Source organism: Diabrotica virgifera, chromosome 10 (assembly GCF_917563875.1).
Source record: "Diabrotica virgifera virgifera chromosome 10, PGI_DIABVI_V3a".
Taxonomy (NCBI): domain Eukaryota; kingdom Metazoa; phylum Arthropoda; class Insecta; order Coleoptera; family Chrysomelidae; genus Diabrotica; species Diabrotica virgifera.
In genome coordinates this window covers 29,666,888-29,689,036 of record NC_065452.1, presented here as the reverse complement: position 1 = coordinate 29,689,036, position 22,149 = coordinate 29,666,888, and the positions used below count along the sequence as shown (strand labels likewise).

Below are 22,149 nucleotides of genomic sequence, written 5' to 3'. Positions count from 1 at the left end.
ACTCTGTTCTTATGGTATAGCCGGCGGCGGCTAAAAGATATAGGTACGTATTACATAAATACCTAAAATTTATATATAGGGTGAGGCAGATAAAGGACCTATTAGAAATATCTCGAGAACTAAAGGTAGGAGAATTATAAAAATTGGAATACAGGGGTTTTGGTGTGTGAACTATTTAATGAAAATATTTTGGTATCTTTGCTACTTCGGGTTATACCGGAAGTTGATTGTAACTTCGTTTTTTTAATGCGACACCCTGTATATTTTTACATTTTTGGATTCTCCTAGATGTTTTTTTTCTTAAAATATGAGGTTTTGTAGATAATATTATACAAGGAAGTTTAACAGAAAATTACGGTTTTTATAAATTTTGTAGCAAACTTCACGCCCTGTAGCCCTGTAGAATTGTACTGATTTGATATCAAAAACTCAATTTATGTTCAAGTGATTTTTAATATAGTCTACTATTACTAAGAATTATTAATAGGTATAGTGAAATGCTTAATTTTATTATATATCTCCAGGATTGGTCGATAGTCGGAATGGGTATTTTCCAGTGGCGGCTCGTGATTTTTACAATAGGGGAGGCTATACCTAACTGTAAAATATCTAGACAAATTTGCACTAGCAAAAAATACGCCAAAAAATGTAATTTAAGGCCTTATTTTTTGACCATTTTTTAATTACATTTCATAATATCACCATAATTCATAATTTCATGATATCATATCATTTTAAAAATAGTTAGTCTAATTGTAAAAGTTTAATACCAAAGTTTGTGTCGTTTATTTGTTACCAATTCCATCTCTGTAAATAGATACCTATGCATATCAAAATAAATACAGATTTGAAGTTTTGCCGTCCATACATAATGAAGCTTCACATTTTTTAAGATACTCAACTGAATTTTTTTAATTCTAAACGCGGCCTACTGCGAATTCAAAAACACGATAAATTACCGATATTTTGCTTTGAGTTACAGATGTCGGAAAAAGTTATTTGAACAAGTTGTTCCAAATATTATTCTAACCCCACATACCAAATTTCATAACAAAATTCGCACTTCTAGATTTTTCATTATTTTTAGTCAGGACCCTAAAATTCGTTGTCCCGAGACGCACGCAACCACGCAACGGAGCCGAGAAGCTACTTTGCCTCCCTTGGTATATCTCCGGGCAGCGTGTGATGGCACTGTAGATGCCACTGTTAGGAGACTGGGTCTCCTTAAATGCGCTGCGCGGTGCATCAACTTCTCGGCTCCGTTCATGCATCTTGGGATAACCCAGAGTCCTGCCTACAATAATAATAAAACTGATACGCGACCATGCGTTCTAATGCTAATGCTCCGTGCGTATTGATATTTAGTGATAATATGGAATTTACACGTTGTATAATAGTGAGAGTGCTTGTTATTTTCGATATTCATGATAAACAAAACAGTGTAGCGTGTGTAAAAAATTTATGGGGAGGCTAAGCCTCCCTTGCCTCCTCTGACGAGCCGCCACTGGTATTTTCTAAGTTTTCTTAAATAGAACCCCTTGTATTTTAGTATTGTAATGAAAAAATGAAATGTTATTTTATGGTACTTTCTTATTTCTTAAGCATTCCCTATACCTAACTGCTTTAATTTTTGAGTTATTCGTGACTCTTTAAGCCAAACATTAATTGCAACAAAAATTACGTGAAATTTTATTAGATTGGCTATGAAAATATTCAATCAAAAATAATTTTTTGAAAATAAATAGAAAGCTATTAATCTAGAATGATCCTTAATTTATTAATATTGGATGAGATACCAAAATGCCTATACGTTGTTAAGACTGTTTGTACATAAAATATTAATAAAAACATACCATATACCATATTCTACCTAGTTGGCGATGACTTTGACACTAAACTTGCTTAAACATTAGACATTATTCTATTTTTATAGTTTAAGTTGCTTTGTTACCATTACTAATATAAATTTTTCTAATGGGGAACTGATTAGTATGGTTTTTGTTCTAGGAGAGTATTGAGTATAATAAAAATGTGGGTACATACTACTAGCAATAAGAATTTATCATCTGCAATTCCCTGATATACAGGCCCGCCGAGAGGGGGTACAGCCGGTATATGTATTGTACCGGGGCCCGGCGATTTAAGGGGCCCGGCGTCCACCAGACCAAAGACGTAATTTTTCCCGTTTCTTTGCTCTTCACTTTATATGCATAATACGTTTAATTAGCAGGTACCTATAATACTCGGCTTCGGCTATACTTAATATGACCTTTAACTCTATTTTCAAATAGGGGAATACGGGGCGGAATGGACCGGCGGGGCAGAATGAGATTTGTATTTTTTGAAGTGTGTATTATGCTGCCATCTACGATATTTGGTAGTAAGCTACGCTCCGATGAGTAGTTCTGTATCTGGTAGTCGCCATTGTTCCCTGCGAAGCGAAGGTGGTATTTATAACGTATTTGTGAATTTCAGTTGTTTTGTTGCATATTTTGTCCATTTCAGACTTGAAGGTAGGTGGTTAAATTTTTCTTATTGCTTATTCAGCATTATGTACTATTCAAATAGACATTTTAGCTTGCTGTAAACCCCCATAGTTCTTTAAAATATTGCTAAATAACCTCATAAAACTTTGAAATTCAAAATAACGAACTTCGGGGCAGAACGGTACGGGGCAGAATGAGACATATCTCATTCCGCCCCGCTTTATCTTTTGTTACTTAAGAAAAAACTACCTTCAAGTTTTCTTGTTACAGATGGTGCGAAACTATGTTAGAAAAACAGAGAGACAAAGTTGGCCTGTAGATTCTATGGACCAGGCAATATCCGCAGCAATTGACGGTAATACAAGTTTAGACAAAGCCTCGTCTCAATATGGTGTACCAAAATCAACATTGGCTCGATATGTGAAGAAAAAGCGGGATAGTCCGGAATTTCACATTAGCAAACAGTCAGGAAAATTTACGTGTATTTTCAATAAACAGCAGGAGTTAGAACTTGCTAATTATGTTAAAAACATGGAAAAAAGATTGTTTGGATTATCCATGAAAGATTTACGCAGGCTAGCGTATCAGTTAGCACACCGCAATGGAATCGTTCATAATTTTAACCAAATTAATCAAACAGCAGGACAAGACTGGATTAATGGCTTTTTGAAGAGACATCCCGATTTAAGTATAAGAAAACCTGAGGCAACCTCTGGAGCTCGTGCGATGGGCTTTAATCGGGTAGCTGTAGCACAATTCCAATCTCTTCTAAAAGAATGCATTGATAAATATAAACTGAATTCTGATCGTATCTTTAATTGTGATGAGACCGGCATTAGCGTGAATCCAAAAGGACATTCGAAAATCATAGCAACGAAAGGGAGACGGCAGGTAGGCACGCTAACATCATCTGAGAGAGGTGAAACTGTGACTGTGGAGTTGTGTTTTTCTGCCAGTGGATCTTACATGGCCCCGATGTTAATTTTCACCAGGAGACGGAAGCAGCAAGATTTCGAGTTGGGTTTGCCACCTGGAGGTTGGGCAGAAGTCTCCGACTCGGGATGGATTACAACCGAAACGTTTGTCAGTTGGTTTAAAAAATTTATATATTTTTCTAAGGCCACAAAAGATGCTCCTGTTTTGCTTCTGTTCGACGGAAATTCGACACATACGAAGAACATTGAACTCATTGATCTTGCTCGATATAACGGAGTTATATTGCTCTGCTTTCCTCCCCACTGTTCGCACCGTCTTCAGCCTTTAGATGTTTCACTGATGAGGCCTATTAGTATTTATTATGAAGAGGAAGTGCGAAGATGGTTAAGATCAAACCCTGGAAAAGTAGTGACTTTATTTCAGATTGCATCGTTGTTTGGAACTGCATTTATTAATGCAGCTACAATGAAAACAGCACTGGACGGCTTCAAGAAAACAGCAATTTGGCCTCTAGATGTTAATGCATTTACTGAAGACGATTTCCTTCCATCTGCACCAACAGATATTCAAATAGAAATAGATGATAATTTGGAGCCCAGAAATGCCAGTGATTTGTCAACGGCAAATGAAGTAGCCGAGGAGGAACAAATTAGTCAAAATGATGCCACCACTGAACTATCGGAACAAACTCTAAAACACCAGCATCTAACGGTGAACACCTACCCGTTCTTCCTCAGTGTTCATGGATGCCAGATCCTGTTCAAATTCCTTCAGCTACAAGTAACCTAACGTCATTTCCGACTGCTTCTCCTCAACATGTTCTACCGATACCGAAAGTGGAACAGAATAAGAAAAGAACTTCTCGAAAAAAAGGAAAAACAGCAATTCTGACTTTATCGCCATATTTCGAAGAGTTGAAAAAGGCCAAGGAAGAAACAAAAACTAAGGCGGCTAAAAAAGTAGAGTGAGTAAAAAGAAAAGTCAGCTTCAGTAAAGGCGGAAGTAAAGCCACTAAAGAGAAAGTGGTTAAAAAGAAGAGGGTGTTGTTAAATAAAGGTCTGAAAGACAAGACAAGAGACTCTGATTCCAGTGACACTGAAGATGATGCCGAGTGTTTATACTGCCAAGACTTCTATTCAACTTCCAATGAAGGATGGGTAGCATGCTCATCGTGCTACAGTTGGGCACATAATTCTTGTGCAGGCGTAGATAGTGAGGATGATGAATCAATTTTCATCTGTGAATTATGTGTAAATTAAAAATTGTGTTAGGCGTAATATTAATAAAAGTAATTTCCCACTAATTATACTTTTTTCCATGCTTTTCTTATGACTATATTCATTAAAACCTATTAAAAAAAATTAAATCCCGTTCTGCCCCGCATACGGGGCGGAACGGGAAAAGTGAACTACTTTTCGTATCAAGTAAAATTGTCAACTATCTTTATTTTTTCTAAAGTTTTATTCTATTTATTATCTTTAAGAATAATTGATTAATTAATTTCTGCACTTTGTTTTCATTTTCAATAAAAACTTGTTGACTAGCCAAGGCATCTACATTAGACGTGCCATTCCGCCCCGTGTTCCCCTACTTATAGGGCCTAGTATTGAGGCAAATGGTAAGTTTGAGCCCGGCGCAATATTTCGCTGTGAAATATTTAATATTGTGATAGATTATATAATAAGCAACTTAATCAGAAGATTTAATGCGGCAATTGAAACTCATTCGCTATTAAACCTTTCATGGACATTTCGAGATGAAGACAACGACAATATTAAGAAAAAAATTGATAAATTGTGCGAGTTTTATAACGGAGACGAGAAAGCGATATAAGTACGAGGATAATATTTGGGAATCTCAACTTTCTCCAATAGAGTTACCTAAGTACCTACCTACTTAATAAAATTAAACGTCCCAAATTGAAATCATTATTTCCTAACGTCGTTATAGCGTCAAGAATATTTTGCATAATAGTCGCAAAAGGAAAAATATCCTTTAGTTTTCTTTCTCGCATAAAAAAGGCTATGCGATTTACAATGAAACAGGATCGGCGTTAACTGACCTAGCGACTTTGTGCATTGAGAAAGATTTGGTAAAACCATGCGATTTTTCAAAAATAATTATAGACATCTTTTTTCGCTCTTCACTTTTTACCCCCTTCCCGGGAGTCCGCTCTTCACTTCTTACCTGGGCCCGCTCATCCCTTTCGGCGGCCCTGCTGATAGACGACAACCAAGAAGAGAAACTTTTCAAAGTTTAAGCGTGTTTAAGAGAATATTTTGTTCAATTTTTTTAAATGAAATTTTTGTTTGGACAATTCCGCGTCAGGGCCTCGGCATGTCGGGGGCCCCGTATAATTGATACGGCGGTAACTAAGCCTCTGTAATTATATCTATTTTTATTGCGTGCGCACTATAAAGTGTCGTGAACAGCCAATCAACTAGAGTTAAGCTCTGAGGAGGAGCTTGGTTAAAAATAAACTCAGGGGCAAAACATTTAACTGTTGTTGCTTTTAAATATGTATTATTATTATTATTATTATTATTATTATACAATAATATCGAGCCAAAGCAGAGCTTATATGGCTCAAAGTACAAAAATAATTGTAGGTCTTAAACTAAATAATATAACATAAAACAAATTCTTACAAAATAAAAATTAAATTAAAGTAAATATTCAAAAGAATTGGTTTTCGTAAAAGTTGTTACAACAATAGCAAATTAAAAAAGATACAAAAATTAGAAAGTAAGTATACCTAAAAATTACAATTTTTTTTCTCATAAAAAAAACATAAAATATATCCTTATATTTTACAACAACTATTTTAACAAAAATTTGCTAACATTACACATACAATGTCCAGTTAGTTCTCATCAAACCTGTTTTGAAACTATTTAAGCTAATAGCCCCTACGATGTCATCACTTAAACTGTTCCATTTATCAAAAACACGATTTACCAAAAAGTTTTGCCTTACAGTAGTTTTAAAAGGTTCCTTTTTCAATTTATAGTGATGACCTCGTAGTCTAGCATCTTCGCTGATATTAAAAAAATTCGATGTTCCCCAAAATTCTCCCCTAAGAATTCTGTAAGTAGATATTAAATCACCTCTCTCTCTCTTCTATGAGTCAATGGAGACAACTTAAGCTTTCTTAATCGAGTTTCATAGCTTAATCTTGCATAATTAAAAGGTAGCTTAGTAGCTCTTCGTTGTACTCCTTCTAATAAATTAATATCTCTTTGTAAATGAGGTGACCAAACAGATACCGCAAATTCCAGGTGAAGTCTGACATAACTTTTATACAGTTTCAAAAACAAGTCTGGAGACATTCTAGGAAAAGCTTTTGATATGAGGTATAAAGCAGAGTTAGCTTTACCAACTACTTTTGCTGTTTGAGTAGACCAACTTAACGTTTGGTTGACCGTAACGCCCAAATCATTAACTTCCTGTACTGATTTCAGAGGAACTCCATCCAAAAAATATGTTATATGTGGATTATTATATCCACATTGAACAACACAACACTTACGCGAATTTAACGGAATAGCCCATTTCATGCTCCATTCTGATAGCTGATTAAGGTCACTCTGAAGAGTATTAACAATATCGGGACAGTAATATAACTTTAAATCGTCGGCATATGAAACTGATTTTGACTGCCATCATCCGCACGTTAAATCAGATACGTACAACAAAAACAGAATAGGCCCTAATATTGATCCCTGAGGGACACCACTGGCTACCGCACGTGGAACACTGCAGTCATTTTCCACTTTGACCGAAAAAGTTCTTTCAGAGAGGAAGTTTTCTAACCACAATAGCAACTCACCACGCACGCCGTAATGTTCTAGCTTCAGCATTAATTTTTGTATGGGTACCTTATCAAATGCACGGGAAAAATCTATATAAATAATGTCAATCGGTTCATATCGGTCCAAAGATGAAGTCCATTCATTAAGAGAGTGAAGAAGGTTGCTAGTTACAGAACGGTTCGGCAGAAATCCGTGTTGAGAGACTGGAATAACATTATGCTCTAACCAAAAGGATATTAATTTATTAGCTAATAATTTTTCCATTATTTTAACTGATGTTGGTGGAACTGTTACTGGGCGATAATTAGACGAAAGGAGTTTATTTCCACTTTTATATATCGGTGTTACTATACCAGATTTCCATGAAGCTGGTATTGAATTTGTTTGCAAAGATTTGGCCAATAAAGCTGCCATTGGAGCCGCTAAACTATCTGCACAATTATGATATAACAATGGTGAAATATTTTCCGATCCAGGAGACGCAGTAGTCTTTAAAGAACATAATACCTCTCTAACCAATTCAGTAGAGATGTCAGTTGTTGATAAACTCTCCATTATTCTATCAGTAGTGGGCAAACCTGAAAACGCAGCATCCGTGTCAACTGTAAAAGCAGTGGAAAAAGTCTCAGCAAATAACTCACAAACCTCTTCTTTTAAACATATTTCGCCATTAGATTTTTCTAATAACGGAATACCAGTTTTTGTACAGAATTTTGATCTAACGTATTTGTAAAAAGATTTGGGACCTCTGGAGCTAACTCTGTTTTCATAATCACTTCTCGATAATCTCAACTCCTTTGTCAATCTATTGGAAAATTGTCTTATGTATAAGTATGTTTTCTTCCGATGGATTTTTTCTTACCCTTTTCCATAAAATGTTTTTTCTTTAGTCATTGCGATCAGTCGGTTATCGATCCAAGGGCTTCTGGGATTAGTCCTAATAGTGTACTTTGAAGAACATTTATCAATACCTTTATATATAATTTCTTTATATTTATTCCAAGAATCATTACATGAACAATTATCTAAATCCGGCCAAATTACTTCTCTAAAATAGTAATTTAATTTAACATAATCTATTTTACTAAACTCTTTAACTATTTTTTCATTAATTGCTCCAGTAATGTCCAATTGAGCTTGTGTCTGAAGAACTACATGGTCCGAAATACCTATTGGTGAAAGATAATGAATTTCACTGATAAGTTCTTCCTCATTAGTGATTATCAAATCTAAAATCGAAGGTGTATTACCTTGACGATATCTAGTAGGTTCTTTTACCAATTGGTTTAGATTGGTTTGAAAAAATAAATTGTAAAATGGAACACTCGGATTATCTCCAATAAGCGGAGTTTGAACTGGCCATTTTAAATCCTTAAAATTGAAATCTCCACAAATGATTAAATTTTCTTTTTCTCTACTACATTTTTCAATAAATTCACACATTGATTTGGTAAGAGTAAAAGAAATGTTTGGTTTATAGATAACAAGGAGGTGCAAAACAACTTTATTAGGAAAGATAATTTTAAACATAAGAGATTCTATACCTTCCAGATTATGACTTACAGTACTTATCTTAGATTTTTTAAAGAAGGTCTCCTGAAAGTAGACACATACTCCGCCACCTACACGATCAATGCGATCTTTACGATAAATTGAATAGCCATTAAGTTTTACAAAAGAATTAGGTATTCTGGGACTTAACCAGGATTCTGTTACAGCAAAAATATGAATATCGGGATTAGAAGATGAAAATGACAAAACATCAGCGAACTTAGCATGTAAAGAAGCAATATTAGTATAAAAAATATTTATTGTTGTCAACTTTATTCGTTTTTTGCGGTGGGTTGTTGGTTAGTACTACCAATGGTTGGAATCTTATTAATATACCTTATCGTTAGATCCTTATCTAGTATTTTTCGTTTTTCCAGTTCCTCTCGCACTGTATGTAAATAGTTAATCTGATATTTAGTTAAATCATCCTTTAAAACAACTCTAGAAAATTGGGTACCTAGCAACCTCCTCTTATTTCGTAACATAAACAAAGGACTATCATTATCGAAAAATTTAACTTTTACTGGCCTAGGCTTATTATTGCTAACTTTTCCAATTCTAAAAACGGACGCAAATGAAGGATTTCGCGGTTTTATTGTATCTATAATCGTGGAAACTGTGGATACATCCTCCGCCTCCTTATCATCACCTTCTGGTTCTGGTAGATTATACAGAATTAGGTTAAACGATTTCTGATGACGAGCAATTGATTCCTGAACACAGTCCTCGAACTCCATTGGGCTAGTTCTCGAAGACTGTTCCAAAACCTCAAGACGCTCCTCAATCGATGCAAATCTGTCTGACAACTTAGAAATTAGATCAGTCAATTTATTGAACTTATCTTCGAATGTACAGCAACCGTTACAGACGATTCTTAGTGACTTTGATTTTGCCCTAGTTATTCTTATAACCTCTTCCTGTGCAATATCTAGACATTGAATATGAATCGGTAAATTGCACGACATACAATTAAGCGTATTCTTATTGTCAACAATCGACAACTTACAATTTGGACATTTGTTCATCTTTATTGGGATTCTGAAACTTGACTGGCCTAATATGTGCTTACTGGTAATGACTTCTAAAATTCCGGTTCTATAAGGTACAGGTACAAGTACGACTATAGCAGATAATTATTGTTTTTATAATAATATCACTTGATACTTATATGTACAGTCGTAAATAATTGAAGAAACCACAATAAATATACTTGGGATGAACTCACCCTTTTACTGTAATATGCGTTTCTTATCACTTATTACTTTTGATTACTCCAATATTAATTTTAATTGAAAAAACCACTCTTTTTACGAGAATTATACACAGCGATATAAATACGTTCAATCGCTTTAACGACCTTTTCAAAAAATGTATATAATGATGTATACAATATCGATCTACATGAGGGCGCGGTATGTTGTACTGCATGCGCAATGTACCGTACGAAGTACGCAATATGGCTACAAGCCGCCAATCCAATCATGCTAGGACATACTTTCAAGGCGGGCCAGTCAAGGCCACCGCAACAGGGCGTGCAACGAGTGCGACGCAGGCGGGCTCCACTCCAAAGGGGAGCCAAACTGAAGAGTTGGGCGCCATAAATAAGGAAAAATAAGAAATATTTATTTTAACGAAATATTTATTTTTTATACAATTTTAATTTTCAATTTTTCATGAACAAACTCATAATGACATAACAAAATAATAAAATACCGGAAAAATGGAGAACGAGCAAACTAACTCTACTATTAAAAAAGGAGATAAAAAGCAGCCATAAAACTACAGAGGTATCAAATTGTTAAATACTACCCTAAAACTTACAACTAAAATTTTACAAGATACTTATAATGAATCAGAGGATATGCTAGCAGATGAACAACAGAATTTTTGTACTGGAAGATCGTGTACAGATGCAATATTCGTCATAAAGGAAATAGTGCGAAATCACTAGAGCAGGGGTCACCAATTAGTTTTCCTGAGGGTCCGTTTCGAAAACCTATGACACTTCCAGGGTCCGGATTTATGCTGCCTGTGTCTGACTGTTCTGATTCCGTTTCTTTGTGGATTCTTGTTAAAAAATATCCCCCATAAACAAATCAGAAGGGTGCCGGACGAAATTTTTGGGCATAAATTGTTTAATATTTTTTTAACAAATTCAAAACATCACCTTTTTGCCCACGAAAATATGTTTTTAGCATTTTTGGGTCAACTTAGATAAAAAAGATCTGTCATTTTATTAAAACTTAAGAGTTTTCAAGCATCGCAAATGCATATTTTCGCATTTTTCAGATTTTAAATCGCTTATAACTAGAAAACTATCAACTTTTCAGAAAAGAAAATTACCCAAGAAACCTAAAAATACATTTTCCGAGGAAAAAAGTAATTTTGAATTTGCTTAAAAAATTGATTCACCCGGCATCCTTCTGATTTGTAAAGGGGACGCTTTTGAACAGGAATCCGCAAAGAAATCGAGTCAGAAACATTTTTCATATGAAAGTGACCTCACACATGGATTAATATGAAAAGGAAAACTAATAATATCTGATTGTTTTTTGGTTACTGTATATACTTTTCTGTAAGTTTTCCTGGTACAATAAATAAAATATAAATTCATTGTGTATTGTTTTGATGTTATTATCAGTATATTTTGAAGACAGCAGTGTTGTAAATTGTTACTGAATATTTTAAATATTAGGAATTTATATTTTGAATGCTAATGAAGTTTTTAGACATCTTCAATTTTGTAGAAAGGAAACTGAGGAAATTAAAATAAATAATAATAGTACAAAATGCTAATTAACATAACATGCTATCTTTTCTACATTAGTTTCAATGCAAGGTGTTTGTTGCAAACTTATTAAATCTGAAAATTATTTTAATTAAATGCACATCTGAAAAGTACTCCTCCTTAAAACATATAGTGAAGAGAAAATGAATATAAAAAATGCACATGACAATTTTATATTACAGCTTACTTAATTTCAAAATTAATGAATAGTAAGTATAACAATAAGGGGGAAAACTCTTTACAAAATTAAATTATCAGAGATAAAAATGACATTTTTTTATGTATAACCTGTCTGAAGTTTGGAGTGAGTTTAGTGCAACTGAGTCTCCTTAGGGAGTCGAGATATTCATCTGTTAAGTGGGATCTCTACCGATTTTTAATAAAGTTCATTCTTGATAAAGCGGCTTAGCACACATAAGTTGAGCCAAACATAGTACACAATTTCATGGCCAAACATTTTCAAAATTGAAAAAACATTGGGTATATTCTGAATTTATTGAGGGTCCGCACAAAACTAGCTCACGGTCCGGATGCGGACCGCGGTCCGCTAATTGGTGACCACTGCACTAGAGTATAATAAACCAACAAGTCTATGTATGATTGACTTGAAGAAAGCATTTGACAGAGTAAGACTTAAAGATGGAATCCATCTTCTGTAGGTATAATAGAGAAGCCCCCTAGATATCATAAAAACTATTGAAAACATCTACCAAAACAACAACATGGAAGTCAGAATAGATAGACAACTTACAGAACCTATAGATATAGGCAGCAAAATAAGACAGGGAGACTCATTCAGTCCTATGCTCTTCAATTTAATCATGGATGAAATCATCAAAAAATCATTCAAAAAATCGTCAGACCGTCTTTCAGATCTCCTGGCGAACACATTGTAGTATACAACCATGGAAACAAACAAAAAGCGAGTCTTTTCAGAATCATCTGACAATTGGACCAACAATCCGAGTAGGTACTTACGTCAAACAAATAGGCAAGCGGGAAAGACAACTTTTCAACACAGTGAAAGTTAGAAAAACATCAGACCTAGGCCACATACTGAGAAATAATGAGTACCAATATGCTCAACTTATAGTGAAAGGAAAGATCGAGGGTAAGAGGGGACTAGGAAGGAAAAGACTATCGTGGCTCAGAAACATCCGGCAATGGACAGGGCTAAATTTTGAATAGCTAATAAGAACAGCTGAAGACAGAGAAGAGTTTGCAATTGTAGTAGCCAACCTCCATTGAGGAGAGGGCACTTTAAGAAGAAGAAGATAAGCTTATTGCCCTTCAGGCAGATTGTGGAATGCATAATGGGTTATAAAAAAAAAGGATGTTTTTACGTACTATTTCAATCATATGACTGTAATCTCAATTTTCTATAAAGTATAGGTACCAAAATATCTGATTGTTGAAAAAAGGAGTAGCTACTCTTGGCTGTAAGTATGTACATGTTTATTACGTGACAGAAACTATAAACATCATCAACACCACCAACAACATCATCAACAACACTATCATTTAAATTTGTAGGAATTTGTATACATAAAAATTTTTGGTTTACCTGAAAAATATTCTATTAAGCGGTAGATACTATTTTACTAAAACGTATTCCTATAAAGGGATACATTTATTAAGGAGTAAATGGAAAAGTTTCTGGACTTCAAATTTCTATTCCTTAAACCGGGATATTCCTATTAGACCGGTCTAGTTAGACTCAAAAATAGGAGTGAGGCTACAATAATTACCATCAAGCTGAAAATTGGCAGGATTGTTCAAAATGCCATCATAAATGAAATCTAAAAAGTCCTCAGAAATCCGACCCGAGCTAAAAAATTTACGCGGGGTCAAAGGTCGCCAAATATGGTTTTTAGCTATGTTTAGCGAAACGGTAAGTTTTATCATAAAATTAGTTCTAACAAAAAATATAGATTAGATAATTATCTATAAAATATATCTTAATACTTTTTTTTTCTAAGAGGCACCGTTTTTGAGATACAATGATTCAAAGAGTTGAAAGACTTCTAATCGTCATAATATAATATTATGTATTAGTACACCAGGTATATTATACATCACTGAAGCTTTAATACAAGTAAACATAATATTCTATCGGTCAACTTAACTTATATTACACATAATAATATAAGATTATAAATATGATAATGTTTCCTATTTATTATTTAACAGCTTGCGGTCTACCGAGGGATACAATGTATAAGCTGTATTATATTACAGTGCCAACAAAAAAATCTTTACAAAGTGAATTTAACGCGAAAATAATAAGAATTATTTGAATTTTACGGCTAATCCCAACAAAAATAGTAAATTGATATGACAAAGTATTAACTTATAATAATTATTATTTTTATTTATGCGCCTTAATTCAATTTGTAAAGATGGGTTTTGTCGGAATAAACACGTTCGTCGGCTAATCTAATAATCCTACCTATTCTTTTCTCAGAAGGGTTTGAATATAATAATGAAAGACAACTTTCTAGGCAAAATGTTTATTGCTTAATACTAATCAATATTTCATTATACAATAAACTTTATGCAAGTTTAGTTTGTTTACTATTATACAAATTACACCTTTATCTTCCTGGGTGGCGAAATCCTTCAGGTAGATGACACCCTCGATCCCTCGAGGTATTAATTAGTCTTAATTACTACTCCTGAGTGAATATACGTGTTAAACCTAATTTTACTTAAACGTGCTGAAGTTTTTAAAAAAACTAATTCAACTCCAGAAGAAGTTATTTCCAACGGAATTAGCTTTCTTCTCTCTGTGTATAGAGCGCCTAAAAAAACTACGTGCTTAGGTAAGTTTCGATATGCATGTTTCTTTAAAAGTACTCGAAATAAAAAACAAGTGCAATTATCTTGTTTTCCTCCAACCTCAGCGGCTGCTCATCAACATCTTTTTCAAGTATATTACCAAGTTCAAGTGTAGCTTGGTTATCAGCTAGATCCAAAAGACTGGGGATGAAAATTAGTCGACAGTTCATTAGAACCAATTCAAACTTTACTTCCACATGCGCCTGAAAAACTCGTGAACACAATTTTTTGCAATTGTATAAAGGGATGTAGCGCTAAATGTGGTTGCAAAAAAGTTGGACTGTTTTGTTCGGTAGCACGCACTAATTGTCAAAACCGGTCGTGCTCCAATGTTGAATCAGCAACAATTGATGATTCATTTGATTCTATCGAGAAGCCATGCAATATGTCATTATTGGAGCAATTTACTTGCACCCAGGATGAACAAGAAGAAGAAGAAGAAGAAGAAGAAGAAGAAGAAGAAGAAGAACTAGAAGGTGAAGAAGAGGAAGAAGAACAAGGAGAAGAAGAACAAGGGAAGCAGAAGTATTAGAAAATTATGAACCAGTTTGATAAATTTCCCTTTTTTTTTAATTTATACCGCTTTTTATAGCTTTTATCATTTTTAATCCTTGCCAATATCAATTATTCAATAGCTTCAAATTAAACAGAATCATAAGAGATCCGTGGAATAGGCCTACTGGGGAAACGACGTTAAAAAACGCGCTAAGTACACTACCTCAAAGGTGGTGTGGAAACGTGTGCGCATATTATGACGATTACAACTTTTTGAATCGTTATATCTCAAAAACGGTGGCTCTCAGGAAAAAAGTAATAAGGCATTTTTTATAGATAATTATCTAATCTACATTTTTTGTTAGAACTAATTTTATGATAAAACTTACCGTTTCGCTGAAAATCGCTAAAAACTATATTTGGTGACCTTTGACCCCGCGTAAATTTTTTAGCTCGGGTAGGATTTATGAGGACTTTTTAGATTTCATTTATGATGGTATTTTGAACAATCCTGCCAAATTTCAGCTTGATGGTAATTTTTATAGCCTCGGATGTGTAAGTTGACCGGAGTATATAACCGGTACTCTAATAAGCGGGTTCGACTGTGTTTCCTGAATCTTTCAAGGTATGTTGTATCGGCGCACATGGATTCGCTCCCAACCCCTATAAAACCACTTTTATTGTACACGAGTTGGCTCCGAAACTCATACCCGAAAGTTAAGTTATGACCGAAGGGTTAGGTCTTCCTACCTGAACCCGGGAGCGAATCCATGTGCAGCCTGTTGTATACCTATACAAGGAGACGAATAAACATAATGAAGTTGTTCATCCTTTAACTTTATTTAACATTCCACAAAAGTATTTGAACAATACATTTGTACAAAATTAAAACACATAAATATGTAAGTATAGATATAAAAATTTAAAATCGTACAAAAATGTACAAAAAAGCTATTCAAATTACCTATGGTGTCCTTAATGTATCTATTCAATTTTTAAACTATAATTCCTATGAGATATAAACTTGATATTGTACATAAGGACAACATGGTGCTGGAGAAAGTGAGTACTGGAGAGCCACTGTCCACATCTTGTCCAATTGGAAAAAGACATTTGTTATTCCTACATTGATAAGAATCGTCTAGTACCACTGTACATTGCTCGCTCGTCATGCAGGGATCACCATGATCTAAAAAACAGATAAAATGCAAGATAAAATATACAGGGTATTTCATTACGAAAGTTCAATCTCTGAGTTGTATATTTTAGAACTTAAAATAAAATATTTAATTCATAAGATGCATTGAAAAATTGTACTGGTATCAAACGGCACTATTGAAAATAGACAATTATATTATATTATTTCGATATTATAAATTTATCAAAAGTGTATTCGAATAAGTATGTCAAATGTACCCATTATTGGACACCCCCAGTTTCTGGACATATTCAGTTTATATTGATAGAAAAAATTCAATTAAATATCGAAATAATATAAAAATAATATTTTACTAACATACAATTAATTAATATGTTCTTTTTATCATCCGTAACTCATATTGATCTCAAAAAGTATTGATTTATTTTAATAACATGATATAACAAATTTTACTTAAAATTTGTCCCTCTATCGATTTGTGGGGTTATTTTTAATAAAATTGTTTTCACCGGCGGGAAGGGGTGGTATTCACCACCAGGGTTGGGAAAGTGCAAGTTGGCACCAAATTATATATGCTCTAACTAGTAAGCAATTTTCATACAAATCGATGGAGGTTTAACAAAATAGGAGGTGAAAACCTTTAATGATTGCACTTTTCCTCTTTCATCCCTTATTGCTACTTCCTGTATCCACTGAGGTGTCAGCCTGAAAGGGGTCATAATTGTCAATATACAATGGACACATTTCACAGGAAAAACTCCATATTACTTATTACGATGATTGTTCGGCTCTAGCTCTCCGTCTAATAAGGCAATGAACAGGGGGCATCCATAAACTACGTCGTTGAAAAGGGGGAGGGGGGACTTTGCTTATTACGACGGTATACGACAGGGGGAGGGGGCCAGAAGTGCACATCCGACGTCGTTTGAAGTTTACGAATATAAAAAATATACCCTATTTTAGAGTGAAAAGGAATTTGTATATTACTTTTATCGCATACTTTTCATTTCGTTTTTATCACTCACAGCCTTAATAATATCGCTAGCAGTTTTATACAGAATAACAAACAATAAAACATTGTCCTATGTCTTTAAACAAACGCTTCTTTTCAGAACAACGTCTGGAAGCAATAAATATTAAACTGTTCACTTATTTACTGAATACTCTGTGTGAAAAAATTCTAAAAGAATGAATAGAAATAAAATATTCTATTCTATTTAGTTTAGTACAATGTTTCTATTTATACTTAATAAAAGAAATGGCATTGAAATCAAAACAAAATAAGTATCAAGATTTATATGAGTTTATATCCAGTTAAGAAAGCATAGGAACTCCGATAAAAGTGTTGTCTTTTGTCCCTATAAAGCTAATTATTAGTTGTACAGTGAATTGAGAGAGTGCGCGGATATTAATGAGCTACATATTAATACTGATTTGGATACATTCGTAAATAAACTTTGAGAGCTAACTTTTAAAAATCTAGGAATAACATGGAATTTAAAAAAATCACTAAAAAGGCTGGTCATGAGTTGCAATTGCGACGTCGATATGAGGGGGGGGGCAACTGCAAACGACGCTTTACGACGGAAGGGGGGAGGGTATTAAAAACTCCAAAATTTTTACGACGTAGTTTATGGATGTTCCCACAGGGATTAACGACATACAATCTCTGATGCACATTGCAAGAAACAAAAAGTTAATGGAAAATGTGATCGCTAACATCCATTAGTGGATTTGTATCTGAATCTGAAGAAGAAGAAGAAGTAACGAAAACATAACATTCGTTCTTAGAGGGATAATGTATTGCTCATTATCAACATACAAAAAAAATGAGACTTAAATATAACGAAATAAGGCGTTACTTGATTCATTCACAACAATAATATTCTTCTTAGGTACTATTTAAATAGTTCTGCTGCATCAAGCAGATTCATCGCTCGATTTTTATAGTAAAAGTATAACAACGTAAGACAAAACTATTCATAACTGTTCTGGAATATGCCTTTAAGATGCTCAACTGAGACAATAAAGGGATCACAATAGATGGAGAAAAGTTAAATCATCTTCGTTTTGCAGATGACATAGTCCTTATAACTGATGATGATGACCTAGGAGAAGTAAAGAAAATGCTAAATGAGTTAGACGCTATCTGCTGGAAAATAGGATGAAAATTAACTTTTCTAAAACTAAATTAATGACTAATCTGATTCCTAGCGGACAGCTGATTATACGTGAACAAGATGTAGTGGAAAAGTACTTTTACTTGGGTCATGAAATTAGAATTGGCAGAGATAACCAAACGTGCGAAATAAAAAGAAGATTAACTCTTGCTTGGGCAGCTTACGGAGCTCTGCCAAGTGTTTGATTAATGTGTGCTGCCGGTAATGACACACTGACTCTAACCAAGGCAACAGCGTCGAAAATGCGGGTTGCTCAAAGGCGTATGGAAACATCTATGCTGGGTGTAACCCTACGGGATAAAATAAGAAATGAAGATCTCAGACAAAGAATCGGTATCGCAGATAGATAGAACGTATCACCAGGCTCAAATGGAAGTGGGCAGGACTAGTGTTGGAAAATTCTCGAGAATAAAAAATCAGAGAATATTCTCAAGAATATTCTCGAGAATATTCTCGATACCGAGAATTTTCTGAGAATGAACCCTACGACGCACTTAGGGATATTGTTGAAGAGAAAATAGGGTATTAAAAATCATGAAAGCATATACAAAATTATGAGACTAAACAACAGTGTTCTTTATATGTATATAAACAAAATACAAAAACAAAAAAAACACAAAATTTATTTGATAAAAAAATGAAAGTTTCTTCTTAACAACAAATAATGCAAGTAATGGATGTGGCGATTTAATCAGAAAAACATGAGGTCTCAGGTTCAGAATATATTTCTATCATTAGCGCATCCTGGTCATATACATTCTGCATTTCAATGTACTGATGAGAAGTTGTGGGATTTTATTTTTCACGAGTCGTCAGGTCAGTCATGGATTGGTCTACGTCAAAAGGGGCATTTAGACGGGCTAGTTTTTGAAGCAATATGTTGCCAAAAATATAATATATTTGGTATGTTTCTGGCAACATTACAGCCATCTAATGAAAATATCGCCGTTTGGCTGAGCCAGGTGGCAGAAATTTTACTGGTATTTGAACACTATTGCCAGGCCCGGCCCCAGGGGTGGGCGAACTGGGCGGCTGCCCAGGGCAGCAAATTTTTGAAAAGCCAATTTTTGAAATTAAAGAAATAATAAATTATGTTTTTAATATTATAAAAAATCAACATTATAAACAAGAGCGGCAAAAATGCCTCTGTAAAAACAAGAATTAAAAAGTGAAACAATAATAATTCATTCGACCGGAAATCGACAACGCCGCCTTCTTCTTCATCGTATAAGAGTAGTGGGATCAAAACTACTCGCTAAGCCAGATCACGCTAAGTCTCCAGCTCATCTACAGTCACAGCGACAGTGGGTAGAACTAGCAATTTTATTAGACTATAATCGGGAAAATCCATAGACGAAGAAACACAAAAAGCTCTAAAATGTAATATGACGACTTGCATCAATAATAAAGTTTTTAGCACAACAGTGTCTTCCATTGAGGGGCGATTCTGATAAACTTTTTAATCACAACCATGGTAATTTTTAAAGCTTGTTGAGCTCTTTGGAAAATTTGATTCTGTTTTAAAAGAGCACATTAGGAGAACAACGAATGGTAGTAACAAGCAGCATCACTACTTGGGAAAACGTATCCAAAACGTAATTATTCAGCTTCTCCATGAACAAATCAAAAAAAAAATTAAACTTTTTGAACTCAGGAAAGTAATACACGATGGACAGATGATATCAGGTGGATTAGTAAAAACTGGCAACAATCAGCACAAAACCGTGAAGTGTGGAAACAATTGGGGGAGACCTATCTGGAAACAATTGGGTCCAACAGTGGACGTGAATTGGTTGGAGGATGATGATGATGATGAAAGTATTATAGCATAATTTTAGATTATACACCTAATATTGCTGGAGTGAAAAAGATAACTACTGTTATACATTTTGTAGATTTAGATTTATTCACAAAGTGTTAAAATTAAAGCACATTTTCTTGGATTTGTGCCTGTTCTGAAAACCACTGGCTTGGGACTTAGGGACTTACAGAAGTTATTTTGAAAAAGCTGAATTAACTGTGAATACCTTTGGAAGATATAAGAGGACAAGGGTATGTTGTATGATAATGGGGCATACATGAAAGGAAAGAACTTGGGAGTTCAAAACAGAATTTTGAAAATGCTATGTTCTAGCCATTCACTCAACTTAGTCATAAATGATGCTGCTAGAGCTTCACAGATTTCAGTTGCTCTCTTTTCTTTACTGACAAAAATTTACAACTTTTCATCAGCATCTATTCATCGTGGGGCTATACTGAAAAATCATATTTCTAACCTTTGTTCGAAACTAGATGGGAAAGTAGAATTGATGCAATTACTCCCATTAGATACAAAATTGGAGAAATCTACAATGCTCTTGTAGAAATCACTGTCAATAAAAAGAACGATAAAATGGTTGCTCATGAGGCAAGCTGTTTGGCAAATAAAATCCGTGATTTTACTCTTCTTTGCTCTGTGGTAATATGGCATGACATTTAACTTCACATCAACGTAGTCAGCATTGCACAATCACTGCAGAGTATTGATATGCGAGTGTATCAAGCTGTAAGTTTATTTAAAAAAGGAAAATCCATTTTAAGTCTCTCAGAAGTGATTTAAAATTCTAGGGCTATTTGACAGCCGCAAAACCGCAAAAAAGCCAGTATCAAAGTTATAAATTATTGAGAATATGAAAATCGGAGGCACAGCAATTGCAAGAAAGACGAAAGTGAAAAGACAATTTGGCTACAAGGCTGAAGATGAAAGTATAGACGTACATAGATATAGAGACACGATATAAAGTTTACTTCTATTTAAAAATTATAGACACAACCTTTAACGCATTAAGTGATAGATTTCAGAAAACGAAGAGCGATGGTGAAATTTTTGTTTTTGGCTCTACCAAGGGAAGTGGGGGCGGCAGTTGCTGATCTTGCCCAGGGCGGAAAAATTCCTAGGGCCGGGCCTGACTATTGCAGTGTCTGATGCGTTGCCGATAAAATCGAACTGCTGTGGAAAATTTTGCATGTTGCTCTGTATTTCCTCTTTATTTCCTGTACTCTGTTGAAATTTAATTTGGTTTTGTCAAAACGTACAAAGAAAAGATGAATATGTGGTCAAATGAAATCACAATAAGGTTTATTAATGCAGTACATTTACGTCCAGAGTTGTGGAACTTGGCATACTTCTGGAACTATGAGACAAATGGAAGAGTAATGCACCCTGAATAAATACATTAAACTAAAACTGTTAGTATATATAAATAACAATTGCTAATCTTGTTGATATTTGTATTGCATTTCTCATGTTTGATATTTCTTCTCTATTCTTGGCCCTATCATTATTTAGATATTAATACTTAGTTCGAAATCACTTTTTGACATTCTTGTAAAATTCTTAACCAAATAATAATTGTCTAGTATTATTTCCATAGTTAAATTACTCAGTGTTTCGCGTTTACTTAGAAAAGCCTTATCCACATTTTCCGTTTTTCATTTTTCTTTTTTATGTATCGTCTTAGCACGATTAAGGAAGCAGCAACTCTCAAGAGAATATTCTCGAGAACGAGAATATTCTCTTGAGAATATTCTCTCCTTACATAACTAGGCAGGACACGTCTCCAGGTTGAAAGATGTAAGATGGGACACGAAAGCTGATGGAATGGAGATTAAGAGAAGATAAACGCAGTAGAGGAAGGGCGGCTACACGATGGACAGATGATATCAGGCGGATTAGTAAAAACTGGCAACAATCAGCACAAAACCGTGAAGTGTGGAAACAATTGGGGGAGTCTTGCAATGTTTGGCCATGAAATCGTGTAGGTACTAGGTTTATCTCAATTTTATATGTGCGAAGCCGCTTTTTCAAGAATGAACGTTATTAAAAATCAGTACAGATCTCAGCTAACACATTAGTCTCAACTTC

General features: G+C 34.3%; 1 protein-coding gene across 1 annotated transcript in view; it reads right to left on the bottom strand.

Annotated features, from left to right (window-relative positions):
- Positions 1-15,722: 15,722 nt before the first annotated feature.
- Positions 15,723-22,149, bottom strand: part of LOC126893170 (multiple epidermal growth factor-like domains protein 10) — a 156,479-nt gene continuing 150,052 nt past the window's right edge. Inside the window, exon 11 of the mRNA XM_050663121.1 lies at positions 15,723-16,095. Coding sequence (XP_050519078.1) covers positions 15,902-16,095 — 194 coding nt within the window. The 3' untranslated portion in view covers positions 15,723-15,901. The remainder of the gene's footprint in view (positions 16,096-22,149) is intronic.